Here is a 22,892-nt window from a genome sequence, read left to right as displayed (position 1 = left end):
TACGGTCTAGTAAAATAAGTCAGCCAGTTTAATTGTCTAAGTCCTCCCCTAGGTGAAACGGTTAGACAGGTATCTGACATGTATGAAATAGACCCCCATAGTGAGAGAGTTAGTCAAAACTCAATCCGATGTATCGTTTTTCTAAGTTTTATATTGTTTCTCAGCCTGATGGTTACCTGCACGAGTTATGCATTTCATTTATGTTTTCCAATTTCTCATGTAAATAAGTCTTCTAATGCTACAGTAGAGCACACGTTTAGTGATCTACCTCCTCATGAACTATCCTATCGTCTTGCTATGCGCAACAATTCATTTATCCGTATGTTACATTATTCACACCAGACCAGCAATGCCACTAATTGTTGGGTGTGTGGTCGACTCCCCCCTTTCCAGACACCGAAGGGAGTTCTGCCACTGTTTCCTTATCCGTTCTCACATAATGGCTCATGTGGAGCCTGGTCCATGTTAACGTCATCCTCAAATGATATGTCCCTTCTGAACAGTACATGTTTTCCAGACAAGCAAGGTCTTCCCCACAGAACAGGGTTAGATCTAGAAAATGAAGTTTATAATTTGGGTAATTATTCTTCGAATTTCATAGTCCTGAATGTTCAGTCTGATCCTACTCCAGACTTACCTGCTATTTCAGTATTACCAGTCAAAGGCGAATTATGTGTCCGAAATAACGGTTCCGTACATGTAGGACATAGTGATTGTACTACTATTGTCAAGTATAGTGACAGCGGGAAATCTATTTTCAAAGCTTCACGTCATTCTTATTTTGTTTGTGGTCAGACCGCATATGTTCGTCTGCCCCTCAATTGGGAGGGAACCTGTTACATTGCCTTCCTACTGCCACCAGTTTTCCTAGCCCCATCTGATTATCATAGAAACACACATCTAGTACACATTAGACATAGAAGGGAGATCGAGTCCCCGATTGTCGATCAAACTGAAACTGCTCTAGAACAGTATACAGATTTCAATAGAGGTTTCTTTTTCTTTATAGGACCTATCCAGAATAGTAAGTTAATACGTAGATTAACCAGAACCCTTGAAGCAGTAGTTAATGAGACTGCTTCTGCCCTAGGTAACTTAACGGAAGAACAATCTGCTATGAGATTTGTTGTGCTCCAAAATCGTCTCGTTCTTGACGTCATACTGGCCGATAGAGGAGGAGCATGTAGAGTCATCGGATCTAGTTGCTGCATTTTCATTCCAAATAACGCGCCGTCTGTTTATTCAGCTATAACCAGACTTCATAAAATTGCCCATCAGTTACACCAGGATCCAGGCACCTGGACATGGTCCGGTTGGTTCTGGAGTATAATTTCTGCCTGGGGATGGAAAGTATTGTCATTTCTAGGTATTGCAGTAGCGATCATATTCAGTTGCTGCCTCTGTATACAATGTGGCCCTGCGATTTGCGGCATTTGTGCTACCTCTTGTATTCCTAATCCTAAGTCCCGTCCTAAATCCCGTTCCAAGACAATTCGAGACGAGCAAATGATACTGTATGAAATGATAGATGGTATCATGAATATTGATGTTTCCTGATGGAAACGTAGTGACAAGGAGGGAATGTGGAAAAGTAAATTTTGCCATGTTCTGTGTCCCTACGTGTTCCCCATCTTATGTCATGTGTGCATGATTAATATGCATATGTATTCCCCATGATCGATTAAAGACGCAATTACAGTTGTGTCCATCTCTAGTATGCCTCGTGAAAGCTACGAGCATCAGGCCTATGTAAAGTTATGTTGCCACGTTTCTCAGTGTGCACGTTATTTCATTGTAAAATCCCCGTTTCTAGGCCTCAAAAGGGCCCGGACTCAGATTCAGCTCCTGTCTCCTGAACCCTCGCTGAGGAGCGATACAGCCCCCACCTGTATCCCTGACCCTTCACTTACTTCCTGCCTCACAGTGCCCGGCTCAGCCTGGCTCTGCCTGCCAGTCTGCCAAGAGTATGTTATGATTCTAGTTATCAGTCCAGCCCTCCTTCTCTGCATTCCTAAGCTACTGAAACGTATCAATAGTTTCCGTCATGGTCTAGCCTTTACGTCTCCATGTAAGAGAAATACTGAATTAATGGTCATTTACTATTCCTCAACACGCACTACATGTAGAATAATGCATGCACCAGTCTTAGTGTCTGTTAGCCTTTACCCTGATAACTTTTGGATTCCATCAACATGTTCTCTAAACATCAGATACTAGATAGTGTTTAGGTACATGTCGCTCTGACTCTCCAGACTTTCGTCTCTCCTTCTAGCTCAGAAGTCATAGCCCCCAGCTTCTCCCTAGTAACACGTCATCATCAGTTTGCGCGCACCACTAGGTTAGAGGTCCCGGCTCCTCAGGTAGCCCCCTCCATGTTTCCGCCCCATTTATGACATATTCTGTTACGTTTACATCACATGTCTATGTTCACGCCTCCTGTTACACCCACTTTCATCCTTATCTTTCGCGACTGTTGCTAACTCCACCCACTGTCACACCTACTGTATGTACTGTAATGCAATTGTTTTAGTATATATACTTGTGTATTGTTATTAAAAGCCAGCGCGCTCATTCCAGATCCTGCCCGACAGCTGTCGGGGCCCCCCTGTTGGCTAGCCATCCCAGATCTTGCCCGTGCAGGTTGTCCTGTTCCTGTCCTTTATGCTGTATTAAACCTGCAAACTCCTACTACCTCGAATCTTGACTCTTATTTATTGAGCTATCTGTTATTGTTATATCTAGTCAAAAATAGAGGTATTATTTATTTATTTACCACACTTTTTTTAATGCCTCCTTGGACTAACAAGCTGCAAACCCAGTAGTTAAATACGTATGTCTGTTGTGAGCTGTTATGGATTCAAGACTCCCAGTTTGCAGCATAATATACTACCGTGGAGAGTGGCATGTTAATTCTGATAAACTGTAGGGAGGAATGGGGATGTTCCCCAACGGCTAGAGCGGTCTACCTCGAAGCTGGGGAATAGGGTTTTTAGTCTCAGAAGGGTCGCCCATCATTCTATAATTCGGGGCAAATCACTTAATATCCCTGTGACTAACAAAACGAAAGTGTCCATCTGTAATGCACCTGGTGCTCATATAAAGCTCTCTGATACCTTCGGGTTGAGTACGCGCTATATAAAATTCCCCCCCCAAATAAAAAAATATGGTGAACTAGACCCTAAATTAATGATTCCTGCTGTAATTCCTCATTGGAACCTCGGAATTTATGAATCCTGGCACATGTTTAGGCAGTATTTCAAAATATTCATAGGTAGTTGACTTTTTTCTGGAAAGCTCTGTGACATCTATCAGGGCCCAAAAACATTTACCCTAGCTTTGAATCATTCTAAGCCAACCTATCTTTATTCTCTTTATGTGAAATGCATTTTACCCAGAGTTTCAGGAAGAGTGTACCAGTTTCTCCACAGGCATCCCATTCTACGAACAGATGTGTGATTCCAGCTGCCTCCTTATAATACAGCCCTGCATTCCTGAGTCTGCACTGGAACACCTGCATCCTTGTTAGTTTTAGGTGCTCCTTCACCACGATGGCCTCTACATAAGGCAAATTTTGAAACTCCATTACAGGCACGTAACTCAGATGAATAATTACATTTTTACAGGAAAACACTATGAGGTGGTATATTCTTTACAACCATACGCAAAAAGTTGTGCTAGAATACATTTGATTTAAATGTTAGAAAATGTTGGCTATTTCCACTTCTCTGTAATCTGCTTTAAAGTTTTCTTTTTTCTATTTCAAATTCAGAAACTTGTTTGAAGGCCAAGATTTAGATGGGAAGCTGCGGGCCATACAGACTGTTTCATGCCTGTTGCAGGGTGCATCGGATGCTGGCAACCGTACTCTGGAGTTGAGTGGTATTATGGAGAGCATCCTAGCCCTGTGCTCCTCTGACCGTGAGGTTGATCAGATGATTGCAGTTGAGGCATTGATTCATGCTGCTGGTAAAGCCAAACGTGCTTCCTTCATCACTGCCAACGGGGTCACTCTCCTGAAGGATATTTACAAGCGGAATGAGAATGATTCTATCCGGATCCGTGCCCTTGTGGTGAGTGCCTACATTGCCACAAATGTTTCATTTAGAGCATGGTACTAACTAGCAAGTGCACAGCAGTGACAAGTTGACCTATTGTCTCACTGACGTACAATACCAGTACCCACTCTCATCGACGACAAAATGCGCATGGTTCCAAATACAGTCACATGCTCTTGAGGGGATAGTAAGAACCAAGCCACCTCCAGAAACATCCACTAGAAAATCTCAGTCATCGGCGGATAAAGGGATTGGGGAAGTGATTCCCTGGGAAATAAATAATTTCACATGCACACCACTGGGAACCCAATGAAAACACTAGGACATTAGCACCAAAAACAAGATCATACAATGTTTCCTACCAATGAGTACTATAGGACTCGTACCTCAGATTATGGAGAAGTTGTCATAAGCAGACACACCCGCTTGTAGAATCCATTGTCACTTTAACAGAACTTAAACATGGTGTAAATAGAGTATGTTGCTCTTAAATTGCATTGTACCATATAGAGATCAAGTAACCTTGAGGAGGATTAAAGGAAGAACACGTCTTTTGTGTGTGCTTCTGGTCACTGGTGAGTGCATTGGTGCTTTTTTTTTTTTTTAGGTCAGCAACTGATGCTGATGGCATGTTGCATGAGGTACTGTAACAGACTTCAGTCAATTTACTGGAGGGAGTAATGGAACTTCATCAAAGCATGGAGGCCAACTAGAGTTGACCAACCAAATAGGAGTTAGGGAAGAGACAATATAAAAGGATGATTACTCCAGTGATATGAACCTTCAAAGCGTAAGCTGTGCTGCAGGAGAGGATATTGATTCAGACTTATTGGGTTGAGCAGCAGGGGTCATGTTAAGCCTCCATGTTTCTCCTCCGTCTAATCTTTATCGGCATGATGGTGCTGCTTCTGCCTTTGAGTCCAATTCCTACCCTCAAACCCTGTTTGATTTCATTAGGTAGGATGTAGTACTCCTCTTTGTGGGGTAGTTCATATGGAGCATGTGTCAGAATAACATGACCCAGACAGAGATTGTCCTGTGAGGGAGTTGCACCACAGAAGTGGGTGAGTTTGATCTGAGATCATCAAAATTGAATTTTCGCTAACTTGCCTGAAAAAATTGGCATCTACATTAAAATATCTACAGTTCTCATCGTATATTCCACTTCATATATAGTTTGGTTAAATACTTTCCTAAAGCGCAATCCGGGCCTCATGGTCGCCAGAGCACTGTACCCCACTAATATACTTTAATGCTGTCATGAAACACATTACATTTGTTTATAAAGCAGCAGCATAAAGCAGTAGTGAAACTGTAAAATATAATGCTTTGTGAACAAGTATTACTGATCCGGATTAAATGGTGTGATGCCCTGAATTTGAATCCATATCCGTTATATTCTGGCCTGGATTCCGAAACAGTGTGTGGCTGGAGGTGTATCAATATTTCCATGCCCCTGACAATGAAAGGTATTTATATCTATGAGTGCTTTTAGTTGAATGTAACGAGGCCTGTTCAGGAATCAAAGTAGGAAATTAGCAAATCACTGAACACAATTGTTGAATATGCTTCGATATAGTAACATGCTTGTGGCATTTATCAAGAGACAAAACATATCCTGTTGTAGATTAAAAATCAAAAGTACTTAGCTTTCAAAATAATAAGTACAGTGGCATCTTAGAAGGCCCTGCAAGTTTGAGATTAATAAAAGATTCTAGAAGAATATTATGAAATGTACAAAAGAGGTAGATTTCCTTGAGCATTCAGAAATGTAAAAGGTATGCACACTGATTTTGCACCTGGTGGAAAAATCTGCATGTGGAAATTTCTGCACATTTGGTTTTATCGTTTTTTTCTCAGGGTAGAAAATATTTTTCGCTCCTAGAAACTCCTTATCTCTAACCTCCATTAAATATGAGGTTCTTCTCTACCCATCCTACTCTTGACACAAGCTTGTCTTGACAGTAGTACATAAATGTGGCTTTCCAGAGTGAACTATTCTGGTCAGAGTTTTGTGAATACAAGCAAAGGTACAAGCTTTTGGGCTACTTTTTCAAGTAAACCTTTACACAAATAACCTCAAACCTACCTCTAAATATAAAGGATTTAAGGAATTCTAATATCATCGATTTGAACCTGACATGGTCTGGTCGATTCAGCAGGAGGCCAAGGATAAGCACTCCAGCACCAGCCCAATCCAATGTTAGCATTAAATCATTCTGCGTGGATACAGATCTGTGCTTCAGCACAAGTTTGTAAATGGCCCAGCAGCTGTTCTACTTGACAAACGTGCTAGATATGGAGTAAGAGGGTGGGTATGACATTTTTGACGTCTTTTGTAAAGATAGTGTTATCTCAAGATTGATTTTATTATGGCAACTCGCTGTTCCTAAAATAAAGCCAAGATTCCAACTGTTTTATAAATACTATGACTACATCCTTCATCAGTGATGCAGATAATTGCTGAATACTTCAGGGTGCAAGTTCCTGAGTGACAGTTTACCTTGATCAAGCAGCTCTGGCTCAGGGAATTGCTTAAACTCTGCAAATGTTTCCGTGGTGGGATTGTTTTCACTCATCTTGAGATTTTACAAGTTGGCAGTAGACTCTTTATCGAAGCAAAAATTAGGTAACTCAATTACAAGTACAGAGTTTCTTTGATGGGGGAAACACTTTGAGAACCCTGAGCATAGATTAATTCAATGTTTATTTGAAATTGTGCTTTTGTGGTATCAGACGCTATCCTCAGTGAAAATAAAACCCTTAAGCCTTAGAGACTGGAGACCCTTAGGTTGCATTGAATCCACAGCCCTAGCCTTGCCACCAGATTTCCTCAGTTCTATACTTTTTCAAATTAACTCTATGCTAAGGCAGCTCAAGTGCTATTTTTCTAGTTATTCGGTAGAAATGATGATTTTCAAAGTTGTTTTATTGGTAATACGTTGTTAAATATTTCTAACAGCGCTTCCTCTAATACCTTTAGCAGGTCTTTGGGATCTGTATTGCCTCAGGTTACTTGCCATTTCTCAAGGGAAAAGGAGCAGTTGAAAGAGCTGTGTCCAGCCCCTTTCAGTCCCGTTTGGCTGGTGATTGAAGAAATGAATGTGAGTGTGACATGCATCATACTCCCTTTTTCTTTTTTCAATTACTTATTGACTTGGACGTAGGCCCCCAACCACAGGGAGTTCAAAACTCAATTTATGTGTTGGCTGCTGTTATTAGCTTCATGCACAGAGTGTTCTGACGGCTTGGGCCTCTGATATATTTAAATGTGTCATTAAAAGAGCGCACTAATACCCAAAAGTATCCAGGCTCTTAAAAAAAACAACAACAAAAAACAGCAAATAGAGAAGAATTGTGGATTTTTACTGCCTAAATAGGCATGTTTTCAACCATTTTCTAAACTTGAAGACATATGTGAGGAGCTTTAATTCCAAAGATGTGAGTTCAGAGCCTTTGCTCTCTGGAAGGCAAACAATTCCCCCCTGCCCCCGGTGGCAGATTTTCCTGATTCTAGGTATCTGAATGGGAATAGGTGACCTGGAACGTTTGGGGAATACCATGAGAAAAGTTGATTAATAAAGAGCTTTCCCATGTTATGAACAGCCTTAAAATAGAGACTTTTAAAAAGGATTCGCTGAACAGGGAGAAGATGTAAGGTGGGCATATGGCCAGATATGGATTTGTGTGGTGGAAATTCTGGGCGACAGCATTTTCTATCAACTGCATTTGCTCAAACCCATTAACTGAAAGTCCTAGGTAAGAGCATTTGCATATTGTATCTTAGATCCTACAACATCTTGAAGGATAGGATAGTGTACATTTTCAGGTAGGACTGGCAGGGCCTTATGAAGTATATTTTAGGTGACAAAAGTACGGGAAATTACTGTTAAGTTCATAAAGTCATTAATAACGTAACAGACACAGCTGTCTGCTCGCTTTATTGCCATAGAATCACATTTAGAGCCGAAGACCAGTACTTTGAGAAGGTCCCCAAATTAGAAACAAATGTTGGTTGGGGAAAGGCCTTTCCGGGGAATAGGTTACCTCTTTCTGTTTGATCTGAAGCTAATCTATTGAAGTTAAGAAAAACATTTTTAAAAACTAAATTTTCCATAACTAATAATTGCAATGACTACTAATCTAGTCTGAACATTATCGTTTGTCTCTACATAAATAAAATGCCTTCGGGTGTATGCTGCGCTCTACAAATACTTCACAGACAAATCCTTAAACCTGACCAGTTTTTGTTGACAAAAAACAGTAAGGGCTGTCAATCTCAAAGTTGAGTGCAAGGTCTGTAAAATAACTACGAGGAGTGGTAGAGCAGCAGAGAGTGTTGGGAGCGGATGAGGGGGAAGCAACAAGGAGTGTAAAGGGGATGTTGGAACAATGGATGTGCTTGAGATATGGCCCTGGGAGAGGAAAAATAAACTGGAAAGGCTAGGGAGGGGTGGGCAGCAGTGGATGATCTTGGAGTAGGGTTATTAGGGAGAAGCATAATGAGCGCGGGTGCAGCTGCACAAGAGGGAGAGAGCAGGAAAACATGCACTCTAATAGAGTGTTGATACAATTGAAATACATAGTTCACTGAATGTGAGCAGTGTAAGGATACAAGTCATTCAATCAAAAAGATAGTAAAGAAGCTATGCTCCATGTTGTGAACTGTTGTCTAAAAGCAACTTTTGCATTCTTGTTCAGCATTTTAATCCACGGTGGAGTATTGCAATCATGCCTTCAGAGGTTATGACACTCTAGTCGACAGGTAATCCTAGGATTCTTTTACCCAAGGGATCCTTGTTCACAGAGGTTTGTCACTCTTCTTTTCTGATGGATACTTTTAACCGCAGATTCCTCATTTGTAGAATGTTCCCCTGGTGCCAGACTGGATTTGGAAACTTTTCATAGCAGTGCTCCTGTGTGTCGCTGGGTGGAGATATGTGGCTCCTTGTTGCTTTTGTTCTGCCCTGGAAGTGACTAGGCAGAGCTGCATCTAAGCGGCACCCCTAAGAACGAAACTCTTGAGTGAGTCTTTCCATGACCTCTTATGCAAAGCACAAAACCATAAAACAGTTGGGGGGTACGAGTGTCCAGATGTCTAGTTTGGGACCGTTTTAGATGGTAAAAAGAGACCACTACACAGAACGAGGAGGTGAAAGGCAGGGATGAATCTGTGTTTAGATAGAGTATTCACTAGAAAGAGCGCTACCAAAGAGAAGTAACTTGTTCATTCACAGGCAATTCTGATTCTCCTGTCCATGGAGCCCGCTATGCCACTTCCCATAATTGATAATAGCGTTCTTCTCCACAGTAGACCAAAGCACTCTTTTTCTACAATGGGCCATATATTTCCTTTCCCTAGAAGACTCTTAAACTCAATTCTCCGATCACTCCCTGTACTCTGGCTTTAACATAACCAAGCACCCTTAAATACTGGGGCTTTCAGCCCGCCTGTAAACTTGGAACTCTGACTGGGACCTTATATTCCTAACAGTAGAGGCTTTGTCTTTTTTGTCTTCATAATTGTGATTCTTCTGCTCCCTTGTCTCTACCGCTTTTTCAACAAGTCACCTTGGCACTGTTTTCTACAATAGACTATAGCACTCCTTTATTGGGTCCTGTTTTCAGCTGCAGATCTTGGTACTCTTACCTAAATGTAAATGTCTAGTATTTGTAAAGTGCAAACAATTGCCCAAGTGAGTCAAGGCGCCGGGGGCTGTCGAGAAGATTAAGCGAGCTATTGTCCAGAGTCACAAGGTGCTGGGCTGATCTGCCGCCGGGGATCGAACGTGAGCCCCTAGGCACAAGAGTTAGCACCCTGGCTGCTGCGCCTCACCTCTTCCCACACATCTTCGCTACAGGAGACCATGGCAAGAGATGCTAGCACCATTGTTTGTAGGAGTCCTTAGCACTATTATGAGTTAGTGTAAACATTTACTAGCCTAGTAGAACAGACCAAACCAACTTCAGGCAATAGTAACTACCTCTTTTGTTACCTGGCATTGACATGACTCTTGTTTAGTGGGATACTGGCACTGTTGTCTCCCCCTCCTAGTGCCCACTGGAGGTCTTTGCCACTGATAATAACCAACGAGGCACTGGTGGCATAAAATTCCAGACCCCATATATGAGAAAATCAGACTTATATTAACAAATAGAAATACATTATTTGTTTTGCCACCGCTTATTTTCACATTCTATTTTCCTATGTGTTAACACCCCATTCCTTACATTTAATCTATTGCTTTAACTCCTTAACAAATTTCCCACTTACTTGTTTCAGTTGACTTTAGATTAGAGCTCTTTAACCTCGGTCGCCTAATCTCAGTCAAATCTGTTTTGCGATGAGGTTTGATTTCAACAAGTCTGTGTTTATTTTGCTGTTTTGTTTTCATTGCAGGGTCTTTGCAAACTTGGATCTGCAGGAGGAACAGACTTCAGTATGAAACAATTTGCAGAGGGTTCGACCTTGAAACTGGCAAAGCAGTGTCGCAAGTGAGTAAGTTAATCAGATAATGGTGGGATCTCTTGATGAAGATAGACATTCCTCCTGTAAATAAGCATTTGGGATGTTGTTACTGTAATACGTGCAAGATAGAATTCTCTAAGAAGTAAAACTAAGGCACATAGAATAGTTTGTTACCTTGAGTTTTCGTTTTAACATATTCTATCAAATATAAAAAGATGGGAGTAGTAGATACAGCATAGATAAAGGACCCTATTCTTCAGCACTGGCAACAAAATACAGTGGCTGCTCAAAAGGCAGTTGGTCAGTAGCAAAACCTGTACATATGAACATCAAGGTTTGGCAGAAAGTTTGAGATCGCTGGTTGGTTCAGCTCGGATATGCAAATAAAATGTATTCTGCAACCCATTATTATGAAGAAATAAAGAGAGATAAAATGAGTTTGAAATATTCAGTGAAAACCTTTATAATCTTACATATAGCAGCTGTAACTTGCGTTCATTCAGAATCTGCGTTGAAGAGAATGTGATAGACAAAGTATCCTTTAATTTTATAACCATCTACAAGGTAGGCTGTGAGAACCAAAATGCTGCATGCTGCTCATTCCACATTTCGTGGACATGTACCGTTTGTGCATGTTGATGGTAGTGTTTGTGAGAGGCGAGTTTTAAATTTATGTCTTGTAAATACAATTACGTTTTTTTGATAACCAAATGTTATTGTTTTTGTTAAATCATAACAAAACACAGTACAATCATGATCTCATGACTTTATCCAAGACATTGATACAATACATTCCATCACATTATCTAGTTATAAAATTATAATATGTCCACCATCTTCCACCATCTTTCCCAAATCTTGCAATGTTTATACCTACACCCCTGGCTTTGTGGATGAACTCTTCCATTTTGTGCACCAGTCCAGTTCCGTCAGCCATTCGGCTGTGAAAGGAGGGTCAGGGGAATTCCAGTATCCAGTAATATATTGTTTAACTATCATTGTCCCAATACCCACTAAGGTATGGTCACCTGTTCAGCTGTCCCCATTGTCCAAAATACCCAGGAGTGGGACACTGGGTAAACCGTCAACTGGTCGGTCTATTATTTTAGAGAGGGTGGAAAATATTTCATATCAGTATTTTACCATGAAAGGACAAGTCCAAACTATATGGAAGAAATTGCACTTACTAGCATTACAACAGAAATGTAAGGGTGAACAAATATTACCTGCTCATTATAGCCTCTTAGGGCTGAACTAGGTAGTGTGCATATAATTCAACTGTATGAAAGGCGACCAAAGGAGAATAACTAGTTTCTCAGAGGCTATTTTGGCATTTCTCCAATAGCTTTCTTCCAGAGGTCCCAGCCAGCTCGCCCATCATCGCACCAGAAACAGATCCGGGACTTTTATAATTAAGGATTCATAGGTTATAGATATTTCTTCTTTTCCTAATGGGCCTAGGATGATCTTGGTCTCTAGCAAGCTGTATTCTGGAGGCTCATTCAAACTGGATTTGTGAGGGGTAAATTCAGCTGTAAGTATTAATATAATTGGGTTCTTTGGAGATCAAATTCAGTTTGAAGACTCTGGACAGACTTCATTTGTGTACCCTGCCAGACATACCCTAGCTTGGAGATTCCAATCAGATCCCACTGTTAAAACCCTCCAAGTAGGTACTGTTTAGAAGCTATCTCCCATGCCAGAGAGACGTTTCAGGTGTGGGGCTACAGTCTCATCTGATCCAGCACAAGGCCAACCACCAATACAAGAGGTCTACTTGGGTGACTTCTGCTTGCAAGTCTAGAATGGGTTACCCATATGGTAAGCCTATTTTGTTGCCTCAAACGACGAGCGAGATCTCTGTATGAAACGCAGGGTCCTTTTGACCCCCATACAGCCAGTCATTCAAAGCCAGAATCTGAGATGACCAATAGTGTAGGTGAAGGTCCATTATGTCCACAGACCCATCATTGGTAGGCTGGGTTTGTTAAAGGCGATATAGGGAGTTTGATTCACCCATTTAAACAAGGGTACCCAGGCAGTCAGATCCACAACCCGGCTCTGGGAAATAACTAAGGGGAAATTTTGTACAATGTATAAAAAGCTCTGCATGACCATCCTTTTAAATAGTACCACCCTGCCAAAAATATTGAGGGTGAAGTTGGACCATGTACTTTATTCTTTCTGTGTCTGAGCCAGCAGTGTGATGAGGTTAAGACTCCATGTAAGCCCCAGCGCAATGTGTATTCCCATGTACTGGAAGCTATGACTGTACATAGGGAAGATGGGATTGCCAGTCAACCCTGTCTTTGTTCCCCGTGAGTGGGACCAGCAGCAACTTTGACCAATTGACTTTTAGGTCTGCAGCCTCACCACAAAGGTCTAACACATGGATCTGTCGAGGGCCTATGTCGTGAGATCAACCCACGCTATCAGCATAGAGTGGATTCTGATGGATACTTTTAACCAGAGAGTTCTCACATTGTGGATTTTCCAAGGCACCAGACTGGATCCAGAAAACTCTAAAGCAGTCCTCCTGCTCACCACTCGGTAGTACCATGTGACTCTGCGTCAATGCCCTTCCACTCCAGAAGTGACAAACATAGCCACATATACGTGTCACCCATATGCGCTGACATCAGTTCCTTTCTTTCCGTGCCTTCAGACTTGGACCCGGATCTCTTTTCCTCACACTGAGATTTTCAATGTGTAAGGTACATGTCACATCTAAAATGACAGAGTTTAAGATATTTAGGGACTGTTGCAAGCAGACATCTGTGACAGACCCCCATGAGGTATACCTCTAGAGCTTCAGTTCAATGCAGGACTCAAGGCCTATGACGACCACAATCAAGTGCATCCAAAGGCCATCTGAAACATGAGGCTCTGCAACGTCAAGTCCCTCTTGAAGTCGAGAGCGCAGACCTACTCGTGAAGTTGTTCCCAAGGAAGAGCTTCCTTGCAGTCAAAGTGTTTTGAAAAGTCCAAGAAAAAACATTAATTGAGAATGCCTTTTAATGGCACATGTCTGTTTGGTGAAAAGATGGACACGGCCCTAGAGTGTCTTTAAAGCGAGATGAGCCACAACATGTACTTTGTGCCCTTCAGCTCCAGTACGGCAATACATCCCAACATTTTTGCACTTTTTGGTAACATGCCAGAGGCTTGGTTTGTCAAGAATGTCAGGCTCCACCTCCTGCACAACAGCCCTCCCAGCCCATTCAAGGTTAGGCTGTTGGCCCAATAAACCACAACTTAGCCATTAGCGGTAGTGGTCATCCGACTCCTCTGCTCTTCCGGCTACAACTCAAACCCTCTTTTGTGCACCCTTAGCATCACACAGCCATTGTGTAGGAGGCAGGATCACCCACTTTCTGCAAGGGTGGCAACATCTTACATACAAAGGGTGGTTCTTGTATATTGTCCAGCTGGGCTGCGCCCGCCATTCCTTTTCGACCCACAGCACCTTCATCGAACTACTTCTCATTGGACTGTGTTTTTTTGCCAGTAAATGCAGGATATTTTGGCAAAAGAGCCATAGAGAAGATCCCAGCCTTAAAGTAGGTACAGGGTGCTATTCGGGTACTTCCTGAAGAAGGACAGAGGCCTCCATGCTATCCCAGATCTTTACCCTCTTAGCGCCTTCCTGCGCAAGGTCAAATTCAAAATATCACTTTGGCCCAGGTTCTCTCTGTCCTGAATCCCAGAGACTGGATAATGGGGTGGACATGTCAGACACTTATATATGAGAAACGACCTTAACAACGCGGTCAAAACACCACAATACATTTACATCGCTGCTATTACAACGCAAGTCGTTAACACGACTTGCACTGGAGGGCGCTCTAGACTAAGGAATAGTGTGATTTACTATTCCAATACCTTCCCTAATGTACGTAAGCTGGAGTTGGAATAGTAAATCATACTATTCCTAAGTCCAGCGCCCTACAGCGCAAGTCGTTGTAACGACTTGCGTTGTAAAAACAGCAATGTAATGTACCGCGATCTAAATGATCGCGTTGTAACATCATACATCCTTTATATACACATCCCCATCCTACAAGTGCTACCTGCGGTTCAAGGTGGGCCACTAGCACTTTAGGGTTGGGTTGCTCCCTTTTGGCCTCACCAGTACCCGTCTGCTATTCACAAAAGTGATGGTGGTGGTCTTTGCTCAGCTTTGGAGGTCAAGGGTACCAGCCTTCCCCTAAAGTGACGACTGGCTTTTTTTATTGCAGTTTTATATATTTCGCAAACATTGCCCATGGGCAATAGAGTACTTTACTTGAGTATTAGAATACATTACAGAAGATCAGGTGTGAAGGCTGTTAAAGGCAGGCTTACCACAATTAGTTACGGACCACCTCCAGATGACCGCATAACTCTTGACATCATTGGGGTTCTCATTAACCTGCCCAAGTCACACTAGACTGCTTCACAAAGGCTCCCCTTCATCGGAGCCATCTTGGATACTGTGCAATTTCGAGGTTTTTTTCTAGTCCAGGGCATTCAGGCTATGATACTGATGTTACTCTGTCCTGGGTGAGGATGGCTCTGAGGCTTCTTGGCCTACCAGACTCCTGCTTGCCAGCCAAGCCAAAAGGCACATGCGAGATTTGCTGTCTTATCTGAAGTCTCAGTGGGCCCAGCACCAAGGAAACCTTTCAGATTCCATCCATGTGTTAGAGGAGACTGCAAAAGAGATCTGCCGTAGTGATTGCTCAACTCTAATTGGGCCAACAGCAGACCCCTTTCCCTAAATCATTGAGAGTTGGTAGTGGTGACGGATCCATCGTTACTGAGTTGAGGTGGTCATCTGGAAGAGGTGGGGATCAGGGGACTCTGGTCTCAAGAGAGACCCGCCTCTACCTCAACCTGCTGGAGGTAGGGTGATTAAGGTGGCCCTGAAGGCCTTCCTGCCCTCCATCATGGGATGGCTGGTGAAGGCTTTCACAGACAACACCACCACCATGTTGTACTGCAACAGGAGCAGTGGGGTGGGTTCCTGGGTCCTGTGTCTAGCGGTTTTGCACATCTGGGGCTGGCTGGCTAAATCCTCCGCGGAATTTCTTGATAACACACCATCTGATGGGATCTTTAAACGCCAGGGCAGATGAACCCAGCTGGTGTTGCTTAGCTGATCACAAATTACAGTTAAACCCAATGGTGGCACAGGACATCTTCTGACAATGGTGAGAACCCTGACTCAATCACATCGCCACAGAAGAAACCATTCCTTTTGCACGCTAAAGTTCCCAAGAAGGCTATGTCTCTGAGATGCATTCTGCCCAGAGTGGAGGACAAGACTCCTCTAAGCCTATCCTTCACTACCTCTCCAGCCCCAAGTTCTGAAGAAGATCAAGAACGACTATGTCAAAGTCAACCTAGTAACCCTGGATTGAGCCATGTGGGTATGATACCTGGAACTTCTTGCTTGAGTCTTTTTCCTTTGATAAGGTTGACACTTTGGGAGGAGCTTTTGTGGTAGCAGCAGTGCAAGTCTTGCACCCAGGTCTATACAACCTGCATCTCCATGCATTGAGATTGAGCAGCAGCATTTGACCTACCTCCAAAAGATGGTGATGTCATTTTGGCAGCCAGATGCCTTCAACAAAATCTGTGTGGGCAGTACACTGGAATTCAAACAGACATCAGAGCCATCAGAAATAACAATATGTTCTAGGCATGTGTGCTGTAGATACACATGCTTTGCATACTCCTGACATCTAGTGTTGGGTCAGGAAGTTTTCAAGTTGTTTTTCTTCAAAGAAGTCTTTCCTAGTTACGAGGTAAGGTGACTCCTCCTTTCAGTGATAGTATGCATGGTCATCGACTCCATTGTTAGATAGTTTTTTTCCGCCATCGTGTTCGGACGTATATTGTTGCGCTCCGGTTTGAAACCGTTCTCCGAGTTGCCCTCGACGCGCAATCCTCTCTGTCCTCGACGGTATAGTTTTCGTATGCGTTTTCCACTTCTCCGTATATTGTTTCGACAACGGAATCGACTTTTCGGTAGGAAAGCGTTGTGGACGGCCTTTGGGCCTAACTGTGCAGAGTCAACTCGTTGTAGATGGATCGGACTCCATTTAAATTCTGTCCTCTGTGCCACACAGAGTATCCGCGCACTGACTCACACGAAGTGTGCAACTTGTGCTTGTCTCCCAAGCACAAAGAAGACCACTGTGATGCTTGCAGATCGTTGTGTTCAAAGAAAACTCTTTGTGATCGTCAGGCTTGACATCGAGAGATGCTGCATCAAAGCCACGCCAGACATAGTCGGTGAAGACCCCGGTCAGGAAGACGTTGAGGTATCAGCAGCAGAGGAGGGAGCCTTCTCCGAACATAACTCGGAACTCAAGATAGACCTCAACGCCGATGAACTGCTGCAGGGACAAGGTGATGTGAGTAGCAAAGAACCCTTGCCCCCACAAACTATTCCGGAAAAACACAAGGCTTCGGCACCACCTCTGCCTTCTGGCCAAGGTTGGCACTGAAACGACGTTTCCGAGGGCCAGCCTCGGCTCTGAAACACCTAGTCAAGCCTTCCTGCTCGGTACAGAGTCATCTAAAGTCCTTCTCTGAGCCGATGCCATCTAGTTCCAAACACAAGACCGGTTCCGAGCCTCAATCTTCTGTGCCGAAATTCAAGCAACCTTGGAGCCGAAACCTTCCGCACGGAAAGGCCAGCCTACGCCGGCACCGAAAATAATGGCATTGAAAACAAAAAGATACCCCATCGGATTTTAATATAGACAATGTTGCATTAACACCAGATCTGAGACAAAAGAAGCTAGATATTAATCTTGAAACTGCCCATATTCACACCAAGCCCCCTCTCAAATGGTTTATGATGATGACCCTTCTTAAAAGATCCCTTTAAAGAAGAAATCTGTTGCGACAAGTCCTTTGCATCTATCATCATCACCACCTCCAGAGCCTCCTTCTCCACCTGAGAATTCCTTGCAAATTACACCTCAGGATTCTCCACAATCTCATCATGATGATGACGATGATGGGGGTGGGGGGGAGGGGGTTACATCGCCTAACAGACTAATGGACAGACTATACAATTGATCCCCCAGCAGATAATGATCCAGACCTCTACCCAGCCAAGCCTTCTCCCCCAGATGACAATGCATCCCATCAAGAACTCATTGCCAGGGCTGCACAATATCATTGGATGGCATTACACAAAGAATTACTAGAGGAAGAGTTTGTGTTCGAAACTTTAGGATCCCCACATAGATCATCACAAACACTTCCCATGCTTAAAGGCATGATGAGACACGCTGATGAGATTTTTAAAGACCCAGTAAGGGCACGCATATTGACTCCTTGAGTTGACAAAAAATATAAGGCTTCCCCTACAGACCCCATATATATCAAGGGCCAGTTACCATTCAATTCTCTGGTAGTGTCTAACGCTCGTAAGCGAGGGAATTCTCAGACATTAGGATATGCTCCTCCGCCAGATAAGGAGTCCAAGTTCATTGACGATTCTGGCAAGCGCGTAGCTGCTCAAGCTGCAAATCGGTGTTGCATTGCGAAAACGCAGGGTCTTTTAGCCAGGTACGACAGGGCACACTGGGATGAGATGGAGCAATTGCTTCAATATCTCCGTGATGAGCATAAAGCTAAGGCTCAGGGCTTAGTAAATGAAGGTAAACTCCTTTCTAATTCCTCTATATGTTGTGCTCTAGATGTTGCAAACACTGAGGCTAGAGAGGTCAATACTAGCATCTTGCTCGGAAGAAACACTTGGTTAAGAATTTCTGGGTTTAAGCCAGAAGTTCAACAATCCATCCTTAATACACCTTTTGATAAAGAACATCTCTTTGTTCCAAGTGTAGATCAAGCGTTAGAGAAGATGAAAAAGGACACTGACGTGGCCAAGTCCATTGAAGCTCTCCAAGCTCCATCCAACAGAGGCTTCCTTCATCGCTCCTTTTACAGAGGAGTGTCTAAAATTGTATCCCCAGACCAGAATACCTCAACAACAACATATAGAGGTAACAACCAGTCCTCTCCCTCCAGAGGACTTTTTCGAGGAGGTTATAGAGGCAACAACTTCAAAGGTAGGGGTAAAGGCAACACACCTCGTAGCTCCCCGTCCCCAAATAAATAGTGACTTGCCCAAGCCCCCCGACTCAACACCCCCCCCCCCCCACCCAACTACACCACACCTATCGGGAGAAAACTTCAACAGTTTCTCTGTTTGGCAGTCCATGACAACAGACAAATGGGTGTTTGGAATTACCCAACATGGTTATTGCCTGGAGCTTACCAGTAATCTCCCAAACATTCCACCTCAATCTCACACATTGTCTCCATAAAACCTACAATTGCTACAACAAGATGTTCAATTTCTCGTACTAAAAGGAGCATTAGAGCCAGTCCCAATTCAGTACCAGGGCTCTGGTTTTTTTCTCTTTATTTTCTCATTCCCAAACAAGTCTGTTCCCTCAACTCAGAGAGTTAAACCATTATATACTGTCAGAACACTTTCACATGGTGACTCTTCAACAGGTACTCCCACTTCTAAATAAAACTGATTTTATATCTACTCTAGATTTAAAAGATGCATATTTCCATGTTTCAATTCATCTAGCTCATCGCAAATACCTCAGAGTTGTGATAGCAGGCTATATTTACCAGTTCAAGGTGCTTCCCTTCGGAGTGAATACAGCGCCCAGAGATTTTACCAAATGCCTGGCAGTAATCTCTGCTCATCTCCGAATCTCAGAAGACAGCAGATTCATGTCTTCCCCTATCTAGATGACTGGCTTCTCAAAGCCAGCAGGCACCAGAACTGTCTACAACACACACAGATCACAGTAGATATACCGCAACAACTGGGGTTCACCATCAATGCTAAAAAATCTCACCTGCTCCCGTCACAGTTGCAGTCTTACCTAGGAGCGTCTAGACACAGTCAAAGTTCTAGCCGCTCCCAACGTAGCCAGAATACGCAATATTCAGGCTATCATTCTACAGTTTCAACCCAACTAAGCTTTACCAGCCAGAGTGTTCATGCAACTGTTCGGAATGATGGCTTCTCGCATCGCAATTGTACCCCATGCAAGGCTTCACATGCGCCCCTTTCAAGAGTGCTTAGAACATCAGTGGAATCAGTCACAGGTTCAATGAACCGATCTATTGTTGGTAGACGGCCACACCCATCGCTCTCTGCAGTGGTGGAACCCACTAAACTTGTCAAAAGGCCGTCCGGTCTTTGACCCTATTCCACAGATTGTGCTCACAGCAGATACATCTCTAGCAGGTTGGGGGGGCAGAGGAGCTCATCTCAAAGATTGCACAATACAGGGCCTGTGGAGAAACAAGCACAAAACTCTCCACATCAACTATCTAGAGCTTTCAGCAGTCTTTCTAGCACTCCAAGGTTTTCAAACTCACCTCTTAGCCAAAACTATCCTAGTCCGAACAGACAACATGACAGTGATGTATTATGTGCAGAAACGCGACACACTCTCACACTGTCAACACTTGCTCAAACCATTTGGAATTGGGCAATCCATCACAAAATCTATCTTCTGGCAGAGCATCTCCCAGGAGTGAACAATCAAATAGCTGACCTGCTCAGCAGAAGGAGACAGAAAATTCACGAGTGGGAACTTCATCCCCAAGTTCTCCTTCCCTACTTTCAACAATGGGGTTTTCCACAGATAGATCTGTTTGCCGCAGTCGAAAATGCTAAATGCCCAAGCTTCAGCTCCAGGTTCCCACTCCTGTGCTCAAAGGGCAATGCCCTATGGATCAACTGGGCATGGAAATTTGCCTACGCTTTTCGGCCTCCTGCTCATTCGGTGTGTGGTTCGGAAACTCAGGCAAACATCCCTCAGACTAATTGTAGTAGCTCCAACATGGGCCTGTCAACCATGGTACACCACCCTGTCAATAGTTCCACCCGTTCAATAGTTCCACATCAAAAGCTGCACCTGACCTCCAGTCTCCTCACACAGAACCATGGTGAAATCAGACATTCAAATCCCAAAGAACTGAATCTAGCGATGTGGCTCCTGAAGTAATGGAGATTGGTTATTTAACGTTACCACCAGACTGTATGGATATTGTAAAGGAAGCAAGAAGGCCTGCCACCAGAACTTGTTATGTAGCAAAGTGGAAAAGATGTGTTGTATTCTGTAATAACATCATCATCAATCCTTTAGATGCTTCTATACAAAACATTATCTGTTACCTGTTACACTTACAGCAAACTGGACTAGCATATACATCTATTTGTTTCCACCTTGCAGCAGTAGCTGCGTATTTACAGAATAGACAACATCTGTCACTATTAAGGGTTCCCGTAATCAAAGCTTTCATGGAAGGACTACCACCAAGGATTCCTCCTGCCCCAGTACGGAATCTCAACATTATTCTCACAAGGCTCATGGTGCCACCTTTTGAACCATTGCACAAGTGCCCTTTGCAATTTATCTCATGGAAGTTTCTTTCCTCATTGCCATCACATCAGTGAGGAGAGTTGGTGAGCTACAGGCATTAACCTTAGAAGAACCCTATTTTCAGCTACACAAAGACAGGATAGTTCTCTGTAATATAATATGACGTTTGATCCACTAGCAGAAATGTTAGTGACCATCGATATCGAGTCTTTATACTGGTGCATCCCTCAAGATGCCGCCCTGGTGGCTGCTGCACGAGCATTGGCCAAACAAGAATGGTTTTACGTTGCCCCCCAAACGTTTGTCCTCCAATGCATAGAACTGGCATTAACCAAGAATTTTTTCTGTTATAAAGAAGATTTGTTCCTCCAAACGACTGGCACCTCTATGGGCGCAACCATGGCGCCAAGCCTGGCCTGCATTTATGTGGGCCAGTTCGAAGAGCACGTCATCGATTCTAACATCAATCCTTTCAAAGGCCACATGCGCCTTTGGAAGAGATATATCGATGACGTGCTCTGCATCTGGACTGGTGATGAAAGAACCCTGCTTGAGTTTCTAAACTGGCTTAACACCCAAGACCAGAGCCTGCGATTCACCTGGACGTACAGCAATAGTACAGCTGTGTATCTGGATTTAGATATTGACGCTACAGATAATATCTTGAAAACCCGCGTACATCAAAAACCAACCGACAGAAATTCCCTATTATCATACAAGTCATACCACCCGAGGGCTCTGAGGGATAATCTGCCGGTGGGACAATTTCTTAGATACCGCAGAAACTGTTCATCCACTACAGACTACAATGAACAATCTATGACCCTGAGTGAAAAATTAAAAGCTAGAGAATATCCATCAAGAGTGATTAAGCAGGCGAGAAAAAGAGCCCTTAACACACCTAGGAGTGTGCTGTTGGAGCCCAATAAGAGGGAAAGAGAAGAGTGTATTCCGGTCATTATGACATTTGACCCTCTTGCGACTAAAGTGCGCCAATCGATTAGGAAACACTGGGCACTATTGTCGAACAACGAGTTTAAGATGCCTCCTCCACGATTTTCTTTCAAAAGAGCCTGCAACCTGAAAGACAAATTGGTGCACACAAGGGAAAAACAACACAATGAAGGAAATGAAAGTAACATCCCCAAGGGCCATTACCCATGCGGATCATGTTCTGTATGTGCTTTGACTGAAAAAACATTGAGTATAACGCTCCAATCTGGCAAAACATGGTGGTTGGGGCAATTCAGCAATTGTAATACCACTAACGTGGTGTATAGACTTCAATGCGAATGTGGCCTGCAATACATTGGCCTGACCACAAGAAAAATAAAACTGCGAATACAGGAGCATCTGAGCACAATTAGAACGGGTAGACTAACAACAAAACTTGTCCAACATTGCCACAGAAATAAACACACGTTTACATGGGTGGTATTGGAGAAAGTGAAAGGAGATCCACAAACAATTGAGAGATTACTCATGACAAAAGAAGCAAGATGGATTTACAAGGAGAAAAGTGAAGAAAGAGGGCTGAATGAACTCCTCGAATGGAACAAACTACGTTAATCTCCTCAGTGGTGCTCTGCGTCTTGTGATGGTTCTGCTCGCATAATATATTAAGTAGCGTGCCCTTGTGTACATGTCCCTCTGGTAGTACTGTACTGTATATGACTATAATGGGAAAAGAATGCAGCCCCTAGTGTATGATGCACATCTGGACATACTAGACAGTTTTTACTATAAATAATATAAAAATAAATACAGAAATAAGGGAGGGATACATAGAATCCAACACACGAAAATCCGTACTGTTTATCTATGGTTACACTCTGGGTGATTAGGATGTGACTATGTAAACCCCCTATTTTGATTTCGAAACAATCCAAAAAATTTGGAACTAGGGCTGCACTCCCCTGGGGTTGGACATCAGACACATGACAG

General features: G+C 43.2%; 1 protein-coding gene across 1 annotated transcript in view; it reads left to right on the top strand.

Moving 5' to 3' along the window:
* The window catches only part of UNC45A (unc-45 myosin chaperone A), a 367,777-nt gene that overhangs the window by 109,271 nt on the left and 235,614 nt on the right, over nt 1-22,892 (top strand). Inside the window, exons 10-11 of the mRNA XM_078683264.1 lie at nt 3,770-4,070; nt 10,456-10,550. Of these exons, the coding sequence (XP_078539390.1) occupies nt 3,770-4,070; nt 10,456-10,550 (396 nt within the window). The remainder of the gene's footprint in view (nt 1-3,769; nt 4,071-10,455; nt 10,551-22,892) is intronic.

Source organism: Lissotriton helveticus, chromosome 3_1 (genome assembly GCF_964261635.1).
Source record: "Lissotriton helveticus chromosome 3_1, aLisHel1.1, whole genome shotgun sequence".
Classification (NCBI taxonomy): Eukaryota; Metazoa; Chordata; class Amphibia; order Caudata; family Salamandridae; genus Lissotriton; species Lissotriton helveticus.
The sequence above is the reverse complement of the archived record's forward strand: the minus strand, read 5'-3'. Positions and strand labels throughout refer to the sequence as shown.